We start from the raw sequence: 21,303 nt of genomic DNA on the forward strand, positions 1-21,303 counted from the left end.
CCTGCTCTTTCCTTCCTTCCTTCTCCCTCCCGTCCTTCTTTCTCCTGCTCCTCCCTCCCTCCCTCCCTCCCTCTTTCTCCTGATCCTCCTCCCTCCTTCCATCCTCCTTCCTTTTCCTTCTCATTCTTTCCTGCTCTCCTGCCTTCCTTCTCTCCTCCCGTCCTTCTTTCTCCTGCTCCTCCCTCCCTCCCTCCCTCCCTCCCCCCTTCTTCTCCTGATCCTCCCTCCCTTCCCTCCTTCATTCATTCTCCTGCTCCTTTTCCTCCTTCCCTTCATTCTTTCTCCTGCTCCTTCCTTCCTTCCTTCCTTCCTTCCTTCCTTCCTTCCTTCCTTCTTTCTCCTGCTCCTTCCTCCCTCCCCCTCCCCTCCCGCGTTTATTCAAGGGAGCGCTCCGGAGGGGTGTGTGTGTGTGTGTGTGTGTGTGTGTGTGTGTGACAGCGGCGCCTGGCACTGCAGAACCGCCCCCCCCCCCCGCCGAGGGCCGCCTGGCTCCCCAACCCAAGCTGGGTCCAGCGTCCTTCCAAAGTCACCCTTTACGTCTTCTCGCCTCGGACTCCCCCCCCCCAAACACACATTTGCTGGCTTTTAATGGGCTCGTCTGTTTAATATTTTTTTAAATTTGGTGTTTTTATCACTGCACGGGGGGGGGCTGGGGGGATCAGCCAGGCTACCAGTGGCCCGGAGGAGGGTGTGTAAAACAGATCCTCGTCCCCTTCTTTCACAAGGTGAGTAAACTAGAGGACCAGCGAAAGGCCGCGGACTCCTCCATATTTACTCCGTCTTTACTCGGACTTCTGGCCAGGCCTCTGACAGAGGAGACCCCCCCCCCATCCTACTCCTTGCTCAGCTAGAAAAAGCCGGGATGGACAACATCTCCGCCGGACGGATTTGGCGAAGCCTACTCAGCGAGTAGTCCTTAATGTTACTACGTCTCCACGGAGGGAAGTACGCAGTGGAGGACCACCGGGCTCCCTGTCCCAGGCCCAGTAGACTCTTCAACCATCAAGGACTTAAAATCGAAGGGGGAAGCCATCAAATGGGCGGAGGACACCAAAGTGGGCAGCAGCGGCCGACACCCCCCTGGAGACAAACTCGGGGTCCGCAAGGATCTGGACAGATGTGAACCAGGGGCCCTGTCTGACACAAACGCCACTCAGGAAGGCTCGCCCAGACTCCTTCGCTCCAGGTCATGGAGGCCAGCAGATCCTTCATTCTCCTGCTGGAGCAGGGGCTGGACTAGAAGACCTCCAAGGTCCCTTCCAGCTCCTATTCTATTCTATTCTATTCTATTCTATTCTATTCTATTCTATTCTATTCTGTAATTCGATTCTATTCTATTCTATTTATTCTATCCTACAATCTGTTATTTTTATTCTATATTCAATTCTATCCTATTCAATTCTATCTTATCCTATTCTTATTCTTTCCTATTCTATTCTACAATCTGTTATTTTTATTCAATTCTATCCTATTCAATTCTATTCTATATTCTATTCTATTCTTTTCCTGTATTTTATTCTGTTCTATTCAATTCTATCCTATTCAATTCTATTCTATATTCTATTCTATTCTATTCTGTTCTATTCTATTCTACTCTATTCTATATTCTATTCTATTCTTCATTCCTCTATTCTATTCTATTCTATTTATTCTATCCTACAATCTGTTATTTTTATTCTTTATTCAATTCTATCCTATTCAGTTCTATCCTATTCAATTCTATCCTATCCTATCCTTATTCTTTCCTATTCTATTCTGTTCTGGTCTATTATTCTATTCTTATTTCTATTCTATTCTATTCTTATTTCTATTCTTAATTCTATCCTATCCTATCCTTAATTCTATTCTATTCTATTCTATTCTATTCTATTCTATTCTATTCTATTCTATTCTATTCTATTCTATTCTATTGTTCTATTCTATTCTATTTTATTCTATTCTATTCTTATTTCTATTCTATTCTTAATTCTATTCTATTCTATTCCATTCTTATTTCTATTCTATTCTATTCTATTCTATTCTATTCTATTCTATTCTATTCTATTCTATTCTATTCTTATACTATCCTGTCCTGTCCTGTCCTGTCCTATCCTATCCTATCCTATTCACTGGGTGCTGGATAGTCCATTGCCTGAACCTCCCCCCCCCAAAGAGCTCAGCTTGGAGCAGAGGCAGGGGGGCCATGCAGATCCCCCCAGCCCCCTCTGGGTCCATTAGGCCCACCCAAAGCACCCACCACTACACCTGGGGGGGGGAAGGGAATTGGCAGGCAAAACTCAGGTCCACGTCCCCTTTGTGGCTGCGGGTCAGGCCCTCCACGCACAGCCAGCCCCCCCCGCCCCTCTGCTCATCAAAGGGGTCCTTGCGAGCCCAGGAAGACCTACCACAGGGCCCCCTCGTGCGTGGGGGCCCTCCGTTAATTCCGTGGCTCCTCCAAGCCCCTAAAGCGGGGAGGGGATCCCCTTCAGCTTGCACATCCTGAAGAAATGGCCACGAGGGGGGCGGAAGGGGCAGCCCCCCCCCGGGCGGCTGGACCTTTCCCAAGCCCCCCCACCAACCGGCTGAGGGGGAGATGCAGAACCCCGAAAAGGCTGGGATGAGGCAGGAGGACACGGAGGGGGGGTTGGTCTAGATGACCTTTGGGATCCAGACTGGGCAATGGGGAAGGGAGGGAGGAAAGGAGGGAGGGAGGGGTATGTAATCAGATGTCCAGAGAGCAGGAGGGGCAAAACCCTGACCCATATTGGGGGGGGGAGAGAAGGGAAGATGGCCTGGGGTGAAGCCCCCCCCCAAGGGTCCGATTTGGGCCTGCTCTGCATTTAGGCCCAGGGCTCCAAGACCCACCCATGCCTGCTGGCCAGGGCGGTACCAGCGATGCCCGCCGGGGAGGGGGGGTCTCTGCCGAATCCCAGCACCCCCCCCCAAGGCTACTCACCCCTTCGGAGGCACCGGCGGTCCGCGGGCGGCTCATGGCGATGTCCCTCCCTCCGGCGGGGTGGATAAAGTAGGCAGCCTGGACCCCCCCTTAGCCCTTCTCGCTCTCCTTAGGGCTCAGAGGGGGGAGTGGGGGCAGCATAACCTGCAGGGAGAGCGCCGTCAGTGGGGAGGGGGCACCCCACACACAGCCCTCGCACACTCCTTGGGGACCCAGAAGGGGGTGGTGGTGCAGAGAGCCCCTTGAAGGGCGAGGAGGCAGACCACCGGCCCCATCCAAGGAATAGAACAGAACGGGAATAGAATAAAGAATAGAATAGAAGAGAATAGCATAGCATAGCATAGAATAGAGAAAGGAGAAGAGAATAGACTAGACTAGAATTAAGAATAGAACAGAGAATAGAATAGAATAGAATAGAATTAAGAATAAAATAGAGAATAGAATTTAGTAGAATAGAATAGAATAGAATTAAGAACAGAACAGAGAATAGAATTTAGTATAATAGAATAGAAAAGAATAGAATTAAGAATAGAATATAGAATAGAATTTAGTAGAATAGAATAGAATTAATAGAATAGAATAGAATTTAGTAGAATAGAATAGAATAAATAGAATACAATAGAATAAGATAGAATAGAATTAAGAACAGAATAGAGAATAGAATATAATTTAGTAGAATAGAATAGAATAGAATAGAATGGAATAGAAAAGAATAGAGAGTAAAATAGAGTAGAATTTAGTAGAATAGAATAGAATAAAGAATAAAATAGTAGATTAGAATAGAATACAGAATAGATTAGAACACTGAATTAGAATAGAATGGAATAGGACAGAATTCCCAACAGAATTCAGAATAGAATTATAGAATATAAAGTGAATAGAACTGAATATAGAATTCAGAATATAGAGTTGAAAATATAGAATGCAATGCAATGCAGTAGAAAGTGGATAGAACAGAATATAGAAATGGAACAGAATATAGAATGGAAAGTAATACAAAGTGAATAGAATTGAATTTAGAATAGAATAGAACTAACATTGTAGAATAGAATAGAATAGAATAGAATAGAGTAGAATAGAATAGTTGGAAGGGACCTCAAAGGTCATCTAGTCCAACCCCCTGCTCAAGCAGGAGACCCTTACAGAACAGCGGTGTTAAGATTCGATTAGAACAGAATAAATAGAATAGAAATAACAGACTGTAGAATAAATAGAAATAAGATTATAGAAGAGAAGAGAATAGACACAACAGAACTTTGTCCCTTTAAATGCACACCAATCAGCCCACGTTAAAAGGAAATGTGGCTGCACTCAGCTCTCAAAGGGCCCACCCCCACCGCACACCACAAGAAACACGACAAAAGATCGTGCGCACGCCCACACCCACATTTATGACCCAGAAAAACTACACCATCTAGTTCGGAGGCAGACATACCACATGGCGTGTGTGTCTGTGTGTCTCTGTGTGTGTGTGTGTCTGTTTGTGTGTGTGTGTAAACAAAAAACAACAACACAACCCTGCGAACTGAAAAAAAGACGCAGGACCTAAAAGCAACGAAGTCAAGTCAGAATCTGCCTGTGAGAGAAATACTTTGAAAGGCCGCGACGGGCCCGGGCACTGGGTAGGTGGGTGGGGGTCTCTAAACCAGCCCCCCCCACCCCCAGCAAGGAGGAAGGAGAGGGGACCGGCCACAGCTGGCCAGCACAGAAAGAACCCCCCCACAACTCCGTAAGGCGTAACTCGAACCCAGTGCATATCCGCTCCTGTGCCAGCCTCGCCATGGGGCAGAGTGGCATCGTGCCCATTTTGGGACAGCCACGTGGGGAGGGGGCTGCAAGGGGGAGGGGGTCTCAGCCTGATGGTCAGAATGAGCAACATCTGGATCGAGCAACCTCTGGATCCGTAGGATGTGAGAAATGACCGAACCTCCCCCCCCCGCCAGCAGTTGGCACCTCAGAGGAAGCAGCCCCCCCCCGTTTGTGCCAAGCACCTGCAACCCCCAGATTAGGGGGAGAGGGAGGGGAGGGGGTGCACCCCCTTTCCCTCCCCCTACGGGAAACAGGCCCCCAGGGCTAAAGGCTAGAGGAGGGGTCTTCCAACTGGGCCCTTTGGGGACTAGTGGACTTCAACTCCCAGAATCCCTCAGCCGGGATGCTTTAAGACAGGGGTCTTCCCACTGGGCCTTTTTGTGACTTGGGGACTTCAACTCCCAGAATTCCTCAGCCAGGGGCCTTCAAACTGGGCCCTTTGGGGACTGGTGGACTTCAACTCCCAGAACCCCTCAGCCAGGGGCCTTCAAACTGGGCCCTTTGGGGACTGGTGGACTTCAACTCCCAGAACCCCTCAGCCAGCCTGCCTGGCTGAGGGATCCTGGGAGTCGTAGTCCACCAGTCCCCAAAGGGCCCAGTGGGAAGACCCCTCAGCTAGACGGCCCCATACCAATGACTCTAACCCCCCTACACACACAGCCGCTTGAGACCACAGGCCCCATCGTCCTTTGGAGCTGGCGGGGAGGGGGGAGAGGAAGTGGCAGGCAAGGATGGGCGTTGCCGGTCAGGACCGGGGGGGGGGGGGGGAGGCCCTTGGCTGTCAATCATTAACCGGTGGACTTTGATCCTGGGAGTCTTGGGTGGGTCACGAGTGCAAAAGAGGCTTCTGGGAAAGGATTAGGTGCCTTCCCCCCCCCCGCTTCGCGCCAGGGCCTGCCTGGCCCCTCCCCAAATGCCCCCCCCCTCAAAAAAAGGAATCCCCCCGCCTTTTGCAAATGGGGGGGTGCCCCCACCTCTCTGGGTAGCTGAGGAGAGGGGGGCAGGGTCCCCGTCTTTCCTAACCCTGGGGGGGGGTCAGCCCCAGACAGAAGCCCCCTTCCCATGGGGCTGGAAAGGGCATGGAGACCCCCCCCAATGTCCTCTCTGCCTTGGGGGGGGACAGCTCCCCCCCACAAGCCCCCCCTGTTGGTGGATTTGCTCCGCCCAGATCTCTGTCCCGCCTTGCAAGGGGGGCGACGGGGGCTGCCTGTGCTTCCCCCCCCCCCCGGGCGAGGCGACACCCACGTTTGTCTTGCCCCCCCCCCCGCTCCCTCCCGGCAGGCGCCCGGGGCCTGGAAGGGCATCTAAATAAGAATAACAAGAATAATAAAGTTGGAAAGGACCTGGGAGGTCATCTAGTCCAACCCTGACCCAGCCAGGACTCGGTATCCACCCCATGGCCCCCCAACTCCATCTCCAGCCCGGAGTGTGTGGGTGTGTGTGTGTGTGTGTGTGTGCCTTTTTTGGGGGGGGGTGGAAATGCTACCGCACAAAGGAAGATGCCCTTTGTGGCTTGCCCGGATGGGTCCCCCCTGCGGCTTCTGTGCATACGCAGAGTGCCTTTTGTATAACCACTGGGGCTGTCTCCTGGCCATCTCTCCCCCCATCTCTGCCCCCCCCATCCATTCTCCATCTCTCCCCCCAGCCATTCTCCCTCCATTCATTCTACCCTCCCATCTCTGCCTCCCCCCTGGTCCATCCCCCCCCATTTCTGCCCCCATTCATTCTACCCCATTTCTACCCCCATCCATTCATCTCTGCCCCCCATCCATTCTACCCCCCATCTCTGCCCCCATTCATTCTACCCCCCATCTCTGCCCCCATCCATTCTACCGCCCATCTCTGCCCCCATCCATTCTCCCCCCATCTTTGCCCCCCATCCATTCCACCCCCCATCTCTGCCCCCATCCATTCTACCCATTTCTGCCCCCATCCATTCTCCTCCATCTCTGCCCCCCATCCATTCTCCCCCCATTTCTACCCCCCATCCATTCTACCCTCCATCTCTGCCCTCATCCATTCTACCCCCCATCTCTGCCCCCATCCATTCTACCCCCATCTCTGCCCCCATCCATTCATCTCTGCCCCCATCCATTCTACCCCCCATCTCTGCCCTCATCCATTCTACCCTCCATCTCTGCTCCCATCCATTCTACCCTCCATCTCTGCTCCCATTCATTCTCCTCCATCTCTGCCCCACATCCATTCTACCCCCCATCTCTGCCCCCATTCATTCTCCTCCATCTCTGCCCCCATCCATTCATCTCTGCACCCATCCATTCTACCCCCCATCTCTGCCCCCATTCATTCTACCCCCATTTCTGCCCCCCATCCATTCTACTCCCTATCTCTGCCCCATCCATTCTCCTCCATCTCTCCCCCCAGCCATTCTACCCCCATTTGTGCCCCATCCATTCTCCCCCTATCTCTGCCCCCATCCATTCTACCCCCCATTTCTGCCCCCATCCATTCTACCCATCTCTGCCCCCATCCATTCTCCTCCATCTCTGCCCCCATCCATTCTCCCCCCATTTCTACCCCCCATCCATTCTACCCCATCTGTGCCCCCATCCATTCTACCCCCCATCTCTGCCCCATCCATTCTACCTCCCATTTCTGCCCCACATCCATTCTACCCCCCATTTCTGCCCCCCATCCATTCTCCTCCATCTCTGCCCCCCATCCATTCTCCCCATCTCTCCCCCCCCAGGTGCAGCTCAGCTGCCCCCTGGGACGCTCACCTCTGGCGCTGCCCCACACAGCTGCCCCACAGCTGCCCTTTATGCCCTGGCCAGGAAGGTCACCCAGGGAAGCGGAAGGGAGCAGCCGGCGCTGACTCGCCCTCACAAGGCCTTGGCTCACCCGTGGCACACACTTTCCATGAACACCACACACGACACACGCACCACCACACACACACACACCCTTGCGACCCAGACAAGGTCAGGGGGTTCCAGATGCCAGGGAAGCCCCCCCGACCCCCACTGGGACGCCAATGCGCTCAGAAATGGCCCAGGCTCTCCTGCTTGGGGGGGGGGAGAGGCTGGCGCCGGGGTTGGACTAGATGACCTCTGAGGTCCCTTCCAGAAACTCGGTGAAATCTTTCAGCCCCCACCTCCGCGCCCCTCTCCCCCCCCCCCGCGGCAAAGGCTTGTCTGGCATCTGCAAAAGCAGAAGCCAGGAAGGGCGGCAAACAGCCCCTCCCCCAAATATGGGGTCCTTGCAAGGAAATAACGAATAGAACAGAATAGAATTACAGAATAGAATAAAATTAGATTAGAATTAGATTAGAATATAGAATAGAAAATAGAATAGAATAGAATACAACTGGAAGGGACCTCGGAGGTTATCCAGTCCAACCCCCAGCTCAAGCAGGAGACCCTTACAGAATAAAAGAATTGGAAGGTACCTCGGAGGTCATCTAGTCTGACCCCCAGCTGAAGCAGGAGAGCCTTACAGAATAAAATAATTGGAAGGGACCTCAGAGGTCATCTAGTCCGACCCCCAGCTGAAGCAGGAAACCCTAGATAGCACTCATAGAATGGAATGGAATGGAATAGAATAGAACTGGAAGGGACATCGGGGGTCATTTAGTCCAAAGGGGACCCTTACAGAAGAACAAGAGCTGGAAGGACCCTCTGAGGTCATCTAGTCCAACCCGCTGCTCCAGCAGGAGACCCTAGATCAGTGGTTCTCAACCTTTTTAATGCCGCGACTCCCAGCCGGTCGTAAGTCGAGGACTACTCAACCGGTCGTAAGTCGAGGACCGCTCAACTGGTGCAGCACCGTTTGCAGACTGGGGCTTTTGGCGAGCTCAGCAGGGCAGAGACAGCCTGGACAATTCCTATTGGCTTTGGAAAGCCAACAGAATTAGACTCTATTCAAGAGAGTCTCTTCGATTGGCTTTCGAAAGCCAATAGAATAAAAGGGAGTAGCACAGCTAAGGAAAAGGGGGGAAAAAATGGCGGACTGCGTTTGGCGACCCCCATGAAATGGTCGTTCGACCCCAAATGGGGTCCTGACCCACAGGTTGAGAACCACTGCCCTAGATAGCAGAATAGAATAGAATGAAATAGAATAGAACAGTTGGAAGGGACCTCAGAGGTCATCTAGTCCAACCCCAGGTCCACACAGGAGACCTTAACAGAACAGATTGAATAATAGAATAGAATAGAAGAGTTGGAAGGGACCTCAGAGGTCATCTAGTCCAACCCCAGGTCCACACAGGAGACCTTAACAGAACAGATTGAATAATAGAATAGAATAGAATAGAAGAGTTAGAAGGGACCTCAGAGGTCATCTAGTCCAACCCCCTGCTCAAGGAGATCCTTACAGAACAACAGAGTTAAGAATAGAAAATAAAATAGAATATAGAATAGAATAGAATAGTTGGAAGGGACCACAGAGGTCATCTAGTCCAACCCCATGTTCAAGCAGGAGACCCTGACAGAACAACAGAGTTAAGAATAGAAAATAGAATAGAATATAGAATAGAATAGAAAATAGAATAGAATAGTTGGAAGGGACCTCAGAGGTCATCTAGTCCAACCCCCAGGTCCAAGCAGGAGACCCTGACAGAACTGCAGAGTGAATCGAATCGAACCGAATCGAATGGATGCCACCAGGCAAGGACGAGAAGGATGAGAAAAGCTGGCACCTCCCGGGGCACCCAGGAAGACCCCCCAACGGGACGGGGAGACACCCCCACCCTCCCAATTCAGGGTCACCTTTTGTGTGTGTGTCCCCCCCCTCCCTGCAGCTAGGGCTGCCCCTCCCTCCGCCTGCCCCCACTCCCTTGCTACTTTTCCCAGCCCACCATGGAGACGGGCACAGGGGTGGGGGGGTGGGGGGGGAGTAGAGGAAGCGTTTGGGGGGGGGAGGCAGGAAGCAGGACCTTTGCCAAACTTTGCAGCCGCATTCCAGCGACGAGCCCCGGCTGGCCCGGCTAAGGCGATTACCGGGCACGGCGGCAGTTGCCACCCAGGACGCTTGGCACCAACCGCTCCGGATTCCTGAGCGGGCATGACGCCCCCCCCTGCTCTGGTGGGAGAGGGCGGGGGGGCAGCCGGAAGCCCCGGGAGCACTGGGGGAGGGTCTTACCCCCTTCCTCCCTTCCTCCCCCCCACCGCCTCCCTCCTTCCTCGGCCTAACGGAGTCCCCCCTCCCAATTTGGGGGTTTCCCCAGCTCCAGCCCCCCCCCCCCCGCAGGATGGAGCCCCTCGCCCTGCCCTGTGGAGTGGGGCGGAAAGAGAGCAGGGAGGGTCCAGCCCCCTTGCTCTAAGCAGGAGACCTTTACAAAAGCAATAGAATGAGTTGGAAGGGACCTCGGAGGTCATCTAGTCCAACCCCCTTGCTCTAGCAGGAGACCTTTACCAAACGATAGAATGAGTTGGAAGCGACCTCGGAGGTCATCTAGTCCAACCCCCTTGCTCTAGCAGGAGACCTTTACCAAGCGATAGAATGAGTTGGAAGGGACCTCGGAGGTCATCTAGTCCAACCCCCTTGCTCTAGCAGGAGACCTTTACAAAAACGATAGAATGAGTTGGAAGGGACCTCGGAGGTCATCTAGTCCAGCCCCCTTGCTCTAAGCAGGAGACCTTTACAAAAACAATAGAATGAGTTGGAAGAGACCTCGGAGATCATCTAGTCCAGCCCCCTTGCTCTAGCAGGAGACCTTTACCAAGCGATAGAATGAGTTGGAAGGGACCTCGGAGGTCATCTAGTCCAACCCCCTGCTCAAGCAGGAGACCTTTACAAAAATGATAGAATGAGTTGGAAGGGATCTCGGAGGTCATCTAGTCCAGCCCCCTTACTCTAGCAGACCTTTACCAAAAGATAGAATGAGTTGGAAGGGGCCTCGGAGGTCATCTAGTCAGCCCCCTGCTCAAGCAGGAGACCGTTATAGAATCTTAGAAGGACAGAGTGGGAAGGGACCTCGGAGGGCATCTAGTCCAACCCCCTGCTCCAGCAGGAGACCCTCGCGGAATCATAGCAGATCAGAGTGGGAAGGGACCTCGGAGGGCATCTAGTCCAACCCCCCTGCTCGAGCAGGAGATCCTGACAGACCCCCACTCCTAGCCGAGGACACCCCCCCGAAGACACCGCTTGAGCCGAGCCCCCCCTTCTCCATTCCCTGCTGGAAAAGAGGCTGAGGTTTTCCATGCCGGGCCAAACTGGGTCTGCAAAGGAGACTTGGGCCCAGGGCTGATTGGCCATCTGCGGGTCCAGAGAGAAGCCCCCCCCCCAGGTGGTTCCCCTGGCACCCCAGGACAGGCACAACAGTCAGGGTGGGATGAGAGAGAATAGAATAGAATAGAATAGAATAGAATAGAATAGAATAGAATAGAATAGAACTGGAGGGGATCTAGGAGGTCATCTAGTCCAACCCCTGCTCAAGCAGGAGACCCTTACAGTACAGCAGAGTGAATAGAATAGAATATAGAATTACGGTAATAGAATAGAAATAACATTTTAAGAATAGAATAGAATATAGAATAGAATAGAATATAGAATAGAATAGAATATAGAATAGAATAGAACTGGAAAGGACCTTCGAGGTCATCTAGTCTAACCCCTGCTCAAGCAGGAGACCCTTACAGTACAGCAGAGTGAATAGAATAAAATATAGAATTAATAGAATAGAAATAACAATTTAAGAATAGAATAGAATAGAATAGAATAGAATAGGAAGGGGACCTTGGAGGTCATTTAGTCCAACCCCCTGCTCAAGCAGGAGACCCTTCCAGAATCATAGGATAACAGAGTTGGAAGGGACCTTGGAGGTCATCTAGTCCAACCCCCTGCTCAAGCAGGAGACCCTTCCAGAATCGCAGAGTTGGAAGGCACCTCGGAGGCCATCTAGCCCAACGCCCAGCCTCACGCAGGGGACCCAAAACCGTTCCAGACAAGGGGCTGTCTCAAAAAACCTCCCGGAACCAAGCTCCCCCCCGGTTTCAAGTGGCGAGCCGTTCCGCCGGTGAACCGTTCTCTCGGCTTCTCGGGAAAAGAAAGCCCTAACCCTAACCCTAACCCTAACCCCACTAACCCTGGGTTAGTGGCCCAGGTGGGCTTTCTTTTCCCGAGAAGCCGAGAGAACGGTTCACCGGCGGAACGGCTCGCCACTTGAAACCGGGGGGGAGCTTGGTTCCGGGAGGTTTTTTGAGACAGCCCCTTGTCTGGACCGGTTTTGGGTCCCCTGCGTGAGGCTGGGCGTTGGGCTAGATGGCCTCCTAACCATCCAGTGCCCAGTGGGCGAGGCGGGTGCCCCCTGCCCGAGCCTTGACGCCTCTGAGTGGGCAACGGGGGGCATGGGGGGGTCCAGAACCCCCTCCAGAGAGGGACCCTCATTGCCCATCCCGCTAAGGCCCTGGTGAGGCTGCCGACCGCTGCAATCGGGCGCGTTCCGGACCCCCCCCGTGAGGAAAGGAGGCCACCCAGGCAGAGCTGGGGCTAAACATAGCCCTTCCCACCATTTCCCCCCTCCCAGCACAAAGAAGGTCAATCTCCATCCCCCCGCCCCCCCCAGAATGTCAGCACGATGACCCCCCCCCGGAGGGCACAGGGAGACCCCCTCAATTCAGCTGTCAATCAGGATGCCCAGCCCTGAGTGAAACCGGGGATGCTGTGGGGGGGGCTGTTGCCAGCCTCCTCCATTGGGGGGGGGGTCTTTCTCAATCCCTGGCCTTGAAAGGATGGGGGGGGATGCGCAGTCCCCGTGCCAGGCTATCCTGAGCCTGACCCAGGCCAAGCAGACCCCCACCGCTCACCTGGGACCCTCAGCACCCCCCCCAGATCCAAATCCCACAGACCCCCTTTTTCTGCCCCCCCTTTTCACCCCAGGAGACCCCCTTGGGAGGAAGCAAAGGGACCCCCGTGCCGTAAGGGCAAGGAGCCGGGCGAGACCCCCCCCCACTCCCCGCTCACCCATTGCTGCCCATCTTGGAGGCGGGCAGCAGCCCCCCCCCTCCACAGCTGGGGCTGTCTGGCCCGGAGGGAGGGTGAACGGGAAGACCCCTCCCCAAACGGGACCCTCACCTGTCTCCTTGGCGGTCTGGATGCCCTGGAGGAGGGGGTGGGCACGGTGGGGGGGGGTGGGCTGGTCGCCCGCCTGGCTTTGTTCTTCCGTGGCACTGGCTCCTCCGTCAGCGAATGGCCCTTCTGCCCCCCCCCTTGCCCAGCCTTTCCAAGCCCCCCCCCCCCGCCCAGTTGCAGCAACCGGCCCCTCCTCCCTCCGGCTGATGCCCCCTCCCAGGAAAGGGAAGGGGAGGGCTTGGCAGACGGGCATTGGGGGGGGGGGCGCCTTCCGCCCGCCCGCCCTGCCAGGACGCCCTCTGCCCATCGGGAGGACCCTCTGCCTCCCTGGAGGCTGGCCTCCCCCCCCCCAGCCTGGCATCTTGGGCACATTCCTTGCCCCTCCCTCTCTCTCTCTCTCTCACTCTCTCTGCTGCCCCCCCCCACATCCCTGGGAGGATGCCGTCTTGTCCCCCCCTCCCAGCTTCTTCAAACAGGCAGACTGGGATGGGGGGGCTGCCCCTCCCTCTAAGGAAGGAGGGGGGAGGGAGGGTGGGGGGGGTCTCTGCCCAATGACCCCTCCCTCCGCGCGGCTGCGGAACCAGGAAGCTGGCCGGGCTGGCAAAAGCAGCCGGATGCCAATGCGGGGGGGGGCAGGGCTGTGCCCGGGCGGCCCCCACCCCACCCGTCTCTGATCTTAGCCCGGGCGCCCCCCCCACTTTATCCATGGGGGGGGAATAGTGTGATGGGTGGATGGATGGATTGAAATGGACTCTAGGCCCTAGAACGTCCCAGGCCCATCTCTGGAAAAGCTGGAGGGAGGTGTGTGTGTGTGTGTGTGTGTCTGTCTGTCTGTCTGTGTGGTGTGCACCTCTGTGTCTCTCTTCTCTCTCTGTGTGTGTCTGTCTCTCTCTCTCCCCCTCTCTCTCTCTCTCTGTGTCTGTGTATTTCTGTGTGTGTGTGTGTGTGTGTGTGTGTGTGTGTGTGTGTCTGTATTTCTTTGTCTGTCTGGGTGTGTGTATGTGTTTCTGTGTCTCTTCTCTGTGTGTATGTCTCTCTGTGTGTGTCTCTGTGTGTCTCTGTGTGTCTGTGTCTGTGTGTGTGCGCGCACACGTGTGTCTGTGTATGTCTGTGTTTGTATTTCTTTGTCTGCGCATCTATATGTGTGTCCGTGTCTCTTTCTCTGTGTGTCTCTCCCTCCCTCCCTCCCTCTCTCTCTCTCTGTGTCTGTGTATTTCTGTGTTTATGTGTGTGTGTGTGTCTGTATCTGTATTTCTTTGTCTGTCTGTCTGTGTGTTCTGTGTCTCTCTTCTGTGTGTGTGTGTGTCTGTCTGTCTGTCTCTGTCTGTGTCTGTCTGTGTGGTGTATCTGTGTGTGTCTGTGTCTGTATTTCTTTGTGCGTCTGTGTGTGTGTATGTGTCTCTTTCTCTCTTCTCTCTCTGTGTGTGTCTGTCTCTCCCTCTCTCTCTCTCTCTGTGTCTGTGTATTTCCATGTCTCTCTCTGTGTATGTGTGTCTGTGTCTGTATTTCTTTGTCTGTGTGTGTGTGTGTGATGTGTGTGTGTGTTTCTGTGTCTCTCTTCTCTCTGTGTGTGTGTCTGTCTGTGTCTGTCTGTGTATTTGTGTATGTCTGTATGTGTATGTGTGTGTGTGTGTGTGTGTCTGTGTCTCTGTGTGTCTGTGTATGTGCGTCTGTGTGGTGTCTGTGGTGTGTGTCTGTGTGTGCGTCTGTGTGTGTGTCTGTGTGTCTGTGTGTGTCCATGTGTGTCTGTGTCTATATTTCTTTGTGTGTGTGTGTTTGTGTGTGTGTGGTTTGTGTGTGTTTGTGTCTTTTCTGTGTGTGTGTGGTGTGTGTGTGTGTTTGTGTCTCTCTTCTGTGTCTCTGTGTGTCTGTCTACCTGTCTCTGTGCGTGTGTCTGTGTATTTCTGTGTCTATGTGTCTCACTCTCTCTCTGTGTCTGTATATTTCTGTGTGTGTGTGTGTGTGTGTCTGTATTTCTGTATCTGTGTGTGTCTGTCTGTCTGTTTCTCTCTCTCTCTCTCTCTCTCCCCCCGCCCCCGTGTGTGTGTGTGTGTGTGTGTGTGTGTGTGTGTGTGTGACACGTAAGCTCCCCCCAAATGCATCGGGCCCCATCCCATCCTCTCATCTGCTTTACAGCAGAGCTCCCAACCTTGGCAACTTTTAAGACTTGTGGACTTCAACTCCCAGAATTCCTGGTTGAGGGATTCTGGGAGTTGAAGTCCACAAGTCCCCAAAGGGCCCAGTTGGAAGACCCCTGTCTTAAAACATCCTGGCTGAGGAATTCTGGGAGTTGAAGTCCCCAAGTCACAAAAAGGCCCAGTTGGAAGATCCCTGCCTTGAAGCATCCTGGCTGAGGGATTCTGGGAGTTGAAGTCCACCAGTCACCAAAAGGCCCAGTGGGAAGACCCCTGTCCTAAAGCATCCCGGCTGAGGAATTCTGGGAGTTGAAGTCCACTAGCCTTACAGTAGCTAAGCTTGGAGACCCCTGCTTTACAGAGTGCCATCTCCTCCCTGGCGAGAGGGGGGGGGAGATCCCGAAACCACAGGCCAGATGTGGAAGAAGGGAGGGAGGGAAAGAAATGGCTGCTTCAAAGCCCCCCCCCCACACAAAATCCTGCAGCCACTCCATCTAGTGGCAGGGAGTTCCCCAAGCCAGCCGAGATCCAAAAGCCGGACTGCCTGCTTTCCAGAAAAAAAGGGGGGGGGTGTCTGTGGTTATCTAGCTCCTCCCAAAGGGGCAGTCCCCCCCCGGCCGTTCCCACCCTGCCCCCCCTTATTGCTCCTCCCCACCCAGGGGCGAACAGACACAACATAAGACACAGGCAACCCACAATTTGCACTTCTGGATGATCACAAGGATTTCCACCACGGCCCTCTGACTCACCGGCTAGCCAGAACTGCTGAGTGGCAGGTGAGTCATTCCCCCCCCCCCCGCGTTTCCCACCCCCCCTCACCCCGTTCACCCCCCCCCCAGCCGCTGCCCGACCGACACGGCCTCAGGGGCTGACCTTGCGCAAAAGAAGCCGGGAAGCCAGCCATATTCTCGCTCCCAAAGAAAAGGGGGAAAAAAAGAGCTGGATGGGACCTCGGAGGTCATCTAGTCCAACCCCCTGCTCGAGAAGGGGAGCCTTACAGAACCACAGACAAATGGAGATGGAAGGGACCTCAGAGGTCATCTCGTCCAGCCCCTTGCTCCAGCATAAGACCTTTACAGAACCACAGACAAATAGAGATGGAAAGGATCTCAGCGGTCATCTAGTCCAACCCCCTGCTCGAGAAGGGGAGCCTTACAGAACCACAGACAAATGGAGATGGAAGGGACCTCAGAGGTCATCTAGTTCAACCCCTTGCTCAAGCAGGAGACCTTTACAGAACCACAGACAAATAGAGATAGAGATGGAAAGGACCTCAGAGGTCATCTAGACTAACCCTCTGCTCAAGCAGGAGACCCTTACCAAATCATAGGAAGCGTTGGAAGGGACCTTGGAGGTCATCTCGTCCAACCCCCTGCTCCAGCAGAAGACTTTGGAGGTCATCTGGTCTGACCCCCCTGCTCAGTTAGGAGACGCTCACAGAATTACAGAACCACCAAGTTGGAAGGGACCTTGGAGGTCATCTAGTCCAACCCCCTGGTCAAGCAGGAGACCTTTACAGACCACAAATACAGATGGAAGGGACCTCAGAGGTCATCTAGTCCAACCCCCTGCTCAAGGAGGAGACCCTTACAGAACCACAGACAAATACAGATGGAAGGGACCTCAGAGGTCATCTAGTTCAACCCCCTGCTCGAGCAGGAGACCCTTACAGAATGATAGAGTGACAGAGTTGGAAGGGACCTCGGAGGTCATCCAGTCTAACCCCCTGCCCAAGCAGGTGCATTCGTGAGCCATTTCCCCCCCCCCCGTTAACCCCAGCCGCTGCAGGACCAACATAGCCTCAGGCGCTGACTTAGAAGCCCTTCCGCCAAAAAAGCTGGGAAGCCAGCCCTATTCTATATTCTATATTCTATATTCTGCTCTATTTCTATATTCCATTCTACTCACTTTCTATTGCATTGCATTCTGTATTTTGAATTCTATATTCTGAATTCTGTTCTATTCTGTTCTATATTCAATTCTATTCACCTTCTATTCTATATTCTATAATTCTATTCTATAATTCTGTTCTGAATTCTGTTGTGAAATTTCATATTTTCTATTCTATTCTATTTCATATTTTCTATTCTATTCTATTCTATTCCATATTTTCTATTCTATTCTATTTCATATTTTCTATTCTATTCTATTCTATTTCTATTCTATTTCATATTTTCTACTCTATTCTATTCTATAATGTTCTGTTTCTATTCTATTTCATATTTTCTATTCTATTCCATATATTCTATTCTATTCCATTTCATATTTTCTATTCTATTGTATTCTATTTCTATTCTATTTCATATTTTCTACTATTCTGCTCTATTCCATATTTTCTATTCTATTCTATTCCATTTCATATTTTTCTATTCTATTCTATTATTCTATTCTATTCTATTCTATTCTATTCTATTCTATTCTATTTCTATTCTATTTCTATTCTATTCTATTCTTATTCTTAACTGTTGTTCTGTAAGGGTCTCCTGCCGGAGCAGAGGGTTGGACTAGATGACCTCCGAGGTCCCTTCCATCTATTCCAGTGGTTCTCAACCTTTCTAATGCCGCGACCCCATAATACAGTTCTCCATGTTGTGGTGACCCCCAACCACTTATACATCACCGGGTGCCAGGGGCGTGGCCAAAGAAAAGGGGGAAAAAATGGCAGACAGCCTTGTTTGGCGACCCCTGTGAAATGGTCGTTCGACCCCAAATGGGGTCCCGACCCACAGGTGGAGAACCACTGATCTATTCTATTCTATTCTATTCTATTCTATTCTATTCTATTCTATTTCCATGCCATTCCATTCAACCCTCTTCTCTTCTCCAATGTTATTTCTATCCTATCCTACTAATTCCATATTCCCTCCCCAGGGAAGGGACGGCCTTCCCAAACCAAGGGCAGCAACAGCAGACGCTTAGCAGGAGGGAGGGAGGGACGGGTGTCGCAACCTCTGTGGGAAATCAAAGGAATCTTTACAAACCTCTGGGGAGGGGAAGGGCGGGGGGGGGAGCATCCCAGGACGGTTCGCTTATAGCCCCGAGCCTGCCCAGCCCAAACCTGGAGGTGGGGAAGCAGCCAAACCGGACCCTTTGTCATCCTCCCCCCCCCGTCCCTGCACAACGCAGGAGCTGCAGGGGGTAGAGTGGGGGGGGGAGAGGGACGGACAAGCCCCAACAGCCCCCTCCTCTCCATACGGGACCCCCACTGCAGCAGAGACAGTGGGGGGGGGGCTCAAGGAGGAAAGGAACCCCCCCAAACCGTGGGGAGGGGGGAAAACGTCCCCAATTCAGCAGCAAAGCAAGTCCGGCTAGGAAGGGGGTGGGGAGTCTCTGGCTCCCCCCCTCCCCACTTCTAGAACCGGGGTGGGGGGGTGGGACTACAGTTCCCAGCATCCCTCTCTAGCCAGATGGATGGACACTCGTTCGGCCCACCCGGCCGGGGGTTCGGTTCCCGAGGAGGCGGGAACTGGGGTGGGGCGGGGGGGGGGAAGATCTGGTTCAAACAGGCAAAGGTTGGGGAGGGGGCGCTTTCGGCTGCTTCCCAGGTATCCCCACCGGGCAAAAAGGGGGTGGGGGGAGTTTCCCCAGCCAAAAGTTGGGGGTGGGCTGCTTTCCAGGCATCCCCTCTGGGCAAAAAGGGGGTGGGGGGGTCCCCATTCAAAAGTTGGGGGGGCTGCTTTCCAGGCATCGTTTCCGGGCAAAAAGGGGGTGGGGGGTCCCCCAGCCAAAAGTTGGGGGGCTGCTTTCCAGGCAGCCCCTCCGGGCAAAAAGGGGGTGGGGGGTTCCCCAGCCAAAAGTTGGGGGGGGGTGCTTTCCAGGCATCGTCTCCGGGCAAAAAGGGGGTTGGGGCGCGGGCAAACCGTGTGTGTGTGTGTGTGCATGTGTGTGTTTGGGGGGGGGGCACCCCGGGACAGTCTCCCTTGCGCAACAGCACCCCGGGCAGGTGCGCGACCCAGCCCTGCCCTGCCCGGCTGCCCCCGCACCGTTCCCACGGCCCCTCCCGGCCGCCCCCTCCCCAATCGGGGAGGGGGAGTACACGCAGCCCCGGGGGACCCCCTCCCCACTATCCCTCCCCTCCCCTAAACAGCGGCTCAGCAAAGGAGGGGGGCTGCAAGCCGGCCCGCCTCCGGGGTCGCAACTGTGGACCCTCCTGCGGAGCGCGCATCTCCCAGCAAAGGCTGGGGCGGGGGGGGGGTCCCCAATACAAGCAACCGGACTGGGGCTACCCTTCTTTCTGGGGGCCCCAGCCTGCCCCTCCCTTGCCTCTCTGGCAGGTTCGGACCTGCCCCCCCCCGACACACGCAAAGTCCTCGCTCCCGCGACCGCCACTCACCCGACCGGCGGCAGCAGCACCAGCAGCAGCAGCGATGGAGCGCAGCCCCACCGCACCGGTCCGCGGACCCTGTCTGTCTGTCTGTCTTGCCTGCCTGCCTGCCGCGCATGCGCAGCGGGGCCCAGCCTTCGCCACGTACACTGCCAGGCCAAGCCCGGCCCCGCGGCTGAGGAAGCCCCTCCCCCTGGGAGAGGGAGGCCGTCCTCGACTTACAACCGCCCTCCAGCCTCAGATGTTATCTCCGCTGCTACATCAGGGGGTCTTCCACCCGGGCCCTTGGAGGACTGGGGGACTTCAACTCCCAGAATTCCTCAGCCAGGCACGCTGGCTGAGGAATTCTGGGAGTTGAAGTCCACCAGTCTGCAAAGGGCCAAGTTCAAAGACCCCACAGGACAGGGCCTTCCAACTGGGCGCTTTGGGGATTGGTGGGCTTCAACTCCCAGAATTCCTCAGCCAGGCAGTTGAAGCCCACCAGTCCTCAAAGGGCCCAGTCAGAAGACTCCTGTCTGAAAGCTTCCTGACTGAGGAATTCTGGGATTGAAGTCCACCAGTCCCCAAAGGGCCCAGTGGGAAGACCCCTGCCTTGGCTGAGGAATTCTGGGAGGTGAAATCCCCAAGACATCAAAGAGCCCAGTTTGAAGACTCCTGCCTTGAAGCGTCCCGGCTGAGGGATTCTGGGAGTTGAAGTCCCCCAAAGGGCCCAGTGGGAAGACCCGTCTTAAAGCTTCCTGGCTGAGGGATTCTGGGAGTTGAAGTCCACCAGTCCTAAAAGAACCAAGTTCAAAGACCCCCGATATAGATTATACAGGACAGGGGCCTTCTGACTGGGCCCTTGGGTGACTGGTGGACTTCAACTCCCAGAATTCCTCAGCCAGGCAGTTGAAGCCCAGCAGTCCCCAAAGGGCCCAGTTGGAAGACCCCTGTCTTAAAACATCCTGGCTGAGGAATTCTGGGAGTTGAAGTCCCCAAGTCACCAAAGGGCCCAGTTGGAAGACCGTGCGCTACAATATTGTTAAGTGAGTTTTGCCCCGTTTTTCTGGCCACCGTCGTAAAGTGAACCATTGCAGTCTCGTGGTTACTTCCCCCTTGAATTTGGAAGGTTGCCAAAAGGGATCACGTGAGCCCGGGACACTGCAACCGTCGTAAATAGGAACCGGTTGTCAAGCGTCTAAATTTGAATCACATGACCTTGAGGAGGCTGCAACGGTCGTTAAGTGGGGAAAAACGGTCCAAAGTTCCTGTTTCACTGCTGTTGTCACTTGGAACGGTCACTCAATGAATTGTTGTAAATCCAGGACCAAGACTCTGACCCCTCCCGAAAGAGGGCGGGAGCCGGAGGACGTTAAGGAAAAAGCCCGTCACTTTCATTCCATGAGTCTGGAAGGGTCTCCTGCTCGAGCAGGGGGATGGGCTAGATGACCTCTGAGGTCCCTTCCAACTCGGCCATTCCGTGATTCTGTCGGGGGGGTCTCCTGCTGGAGCAGGGGGTTGGACTAGATGACCTCCGAGGTCCCTTCCAACTGTTATTCCATGATTCTGTAAGGGTCTCCTGCTTGAGCATGGGGTTGGCCTAGATGACCTCTGGGGTCCCTTGCAACTCTGTTATTCTACATTTCTGGAAGGATCTCCTACTTGAGAGGGGGGGCTGGACTAGATGACCACCGAGGTCCCTTCCAATTCTGTCATTCTATGATTCTGTAAGGCTCTCCTGGGGATTGGACTAGATGACCTCTGAGGTCCCTTCCAACTCTGTCATTCCGTGATTCTGGAAAGGTCTCTTGCTGCGGCGGGGGGGGGGCTGGACTAGATGACCTCCGAGATCCCCTTCCAGCTCTGCGATTGTATAAGGGTCTCCTGCTTGAGCAGGGGGTTGGACTAGATGACCTCCGAGGTCCCCTTCCAGCTCTGCGATTGTATAAGGGTCTCCTGCTTGAGCAGGGGGCTGGACTAGATGACCTCCAAGGTCCCTTCCAAGTCTGTCCTTCTGTAAAGCTCTACTGCTCAAACTGGGAGGTTGGACTAGATGACCTCCGAGATCCCTTCCGGCTCTGTGATTCTGT

At 54.1% G+C, this 21,303-nt stretch overlaps 1 protein-coding gene across 1 annotated transcript in view; it reads right to left on the reverse strand.

Annotated features, from left to right (window-relative positions):
* The window catches only part of SLC4A2 (solute carrier family 4 member 2), a 42,047-nt gene extending 22,654 nt beyond the window's left edge, over positions 1-19,393 (reverse strand). Inside the window, exons 1-2 of the mRNA XM_039365739.1 lie at positions 19,244-19,393; positions 2,936-3,079 (exon numbers count right to left, since the gene is read on the reverse strand). Of these exons, the coding sequence (XP_039221673.1) occupies positions 2,936-2,971 (36 nt within the window). The 5' untranslated portion in view covers positions 2,972-3,079; positions 19,244-19,393. The remainder of the gene's footprint in view (positions 1-2,935; positions 3,080-19,243) is intronic.
* Positions 19,394-21,303: the final 1,910 nt, after the last annotated feature.

The sequence above is a fragment of the Crotalus tigris genome, unplaced genomic scaffold (assembly GCF_016545835.1).
Source record: "Crotalus tigris isolate CLP2741 ecotype Arizona unplaced genomic scaffold, ASM1654583v1 scf7180000020177.261782, whole genome shotgun sequence".
Taxonomy (NCBI): Eukaryota; Metazoa; Chordata; class Lepidosauria; order Squamata; family Viperidae; genus Crotalus; species Crotalus tigris.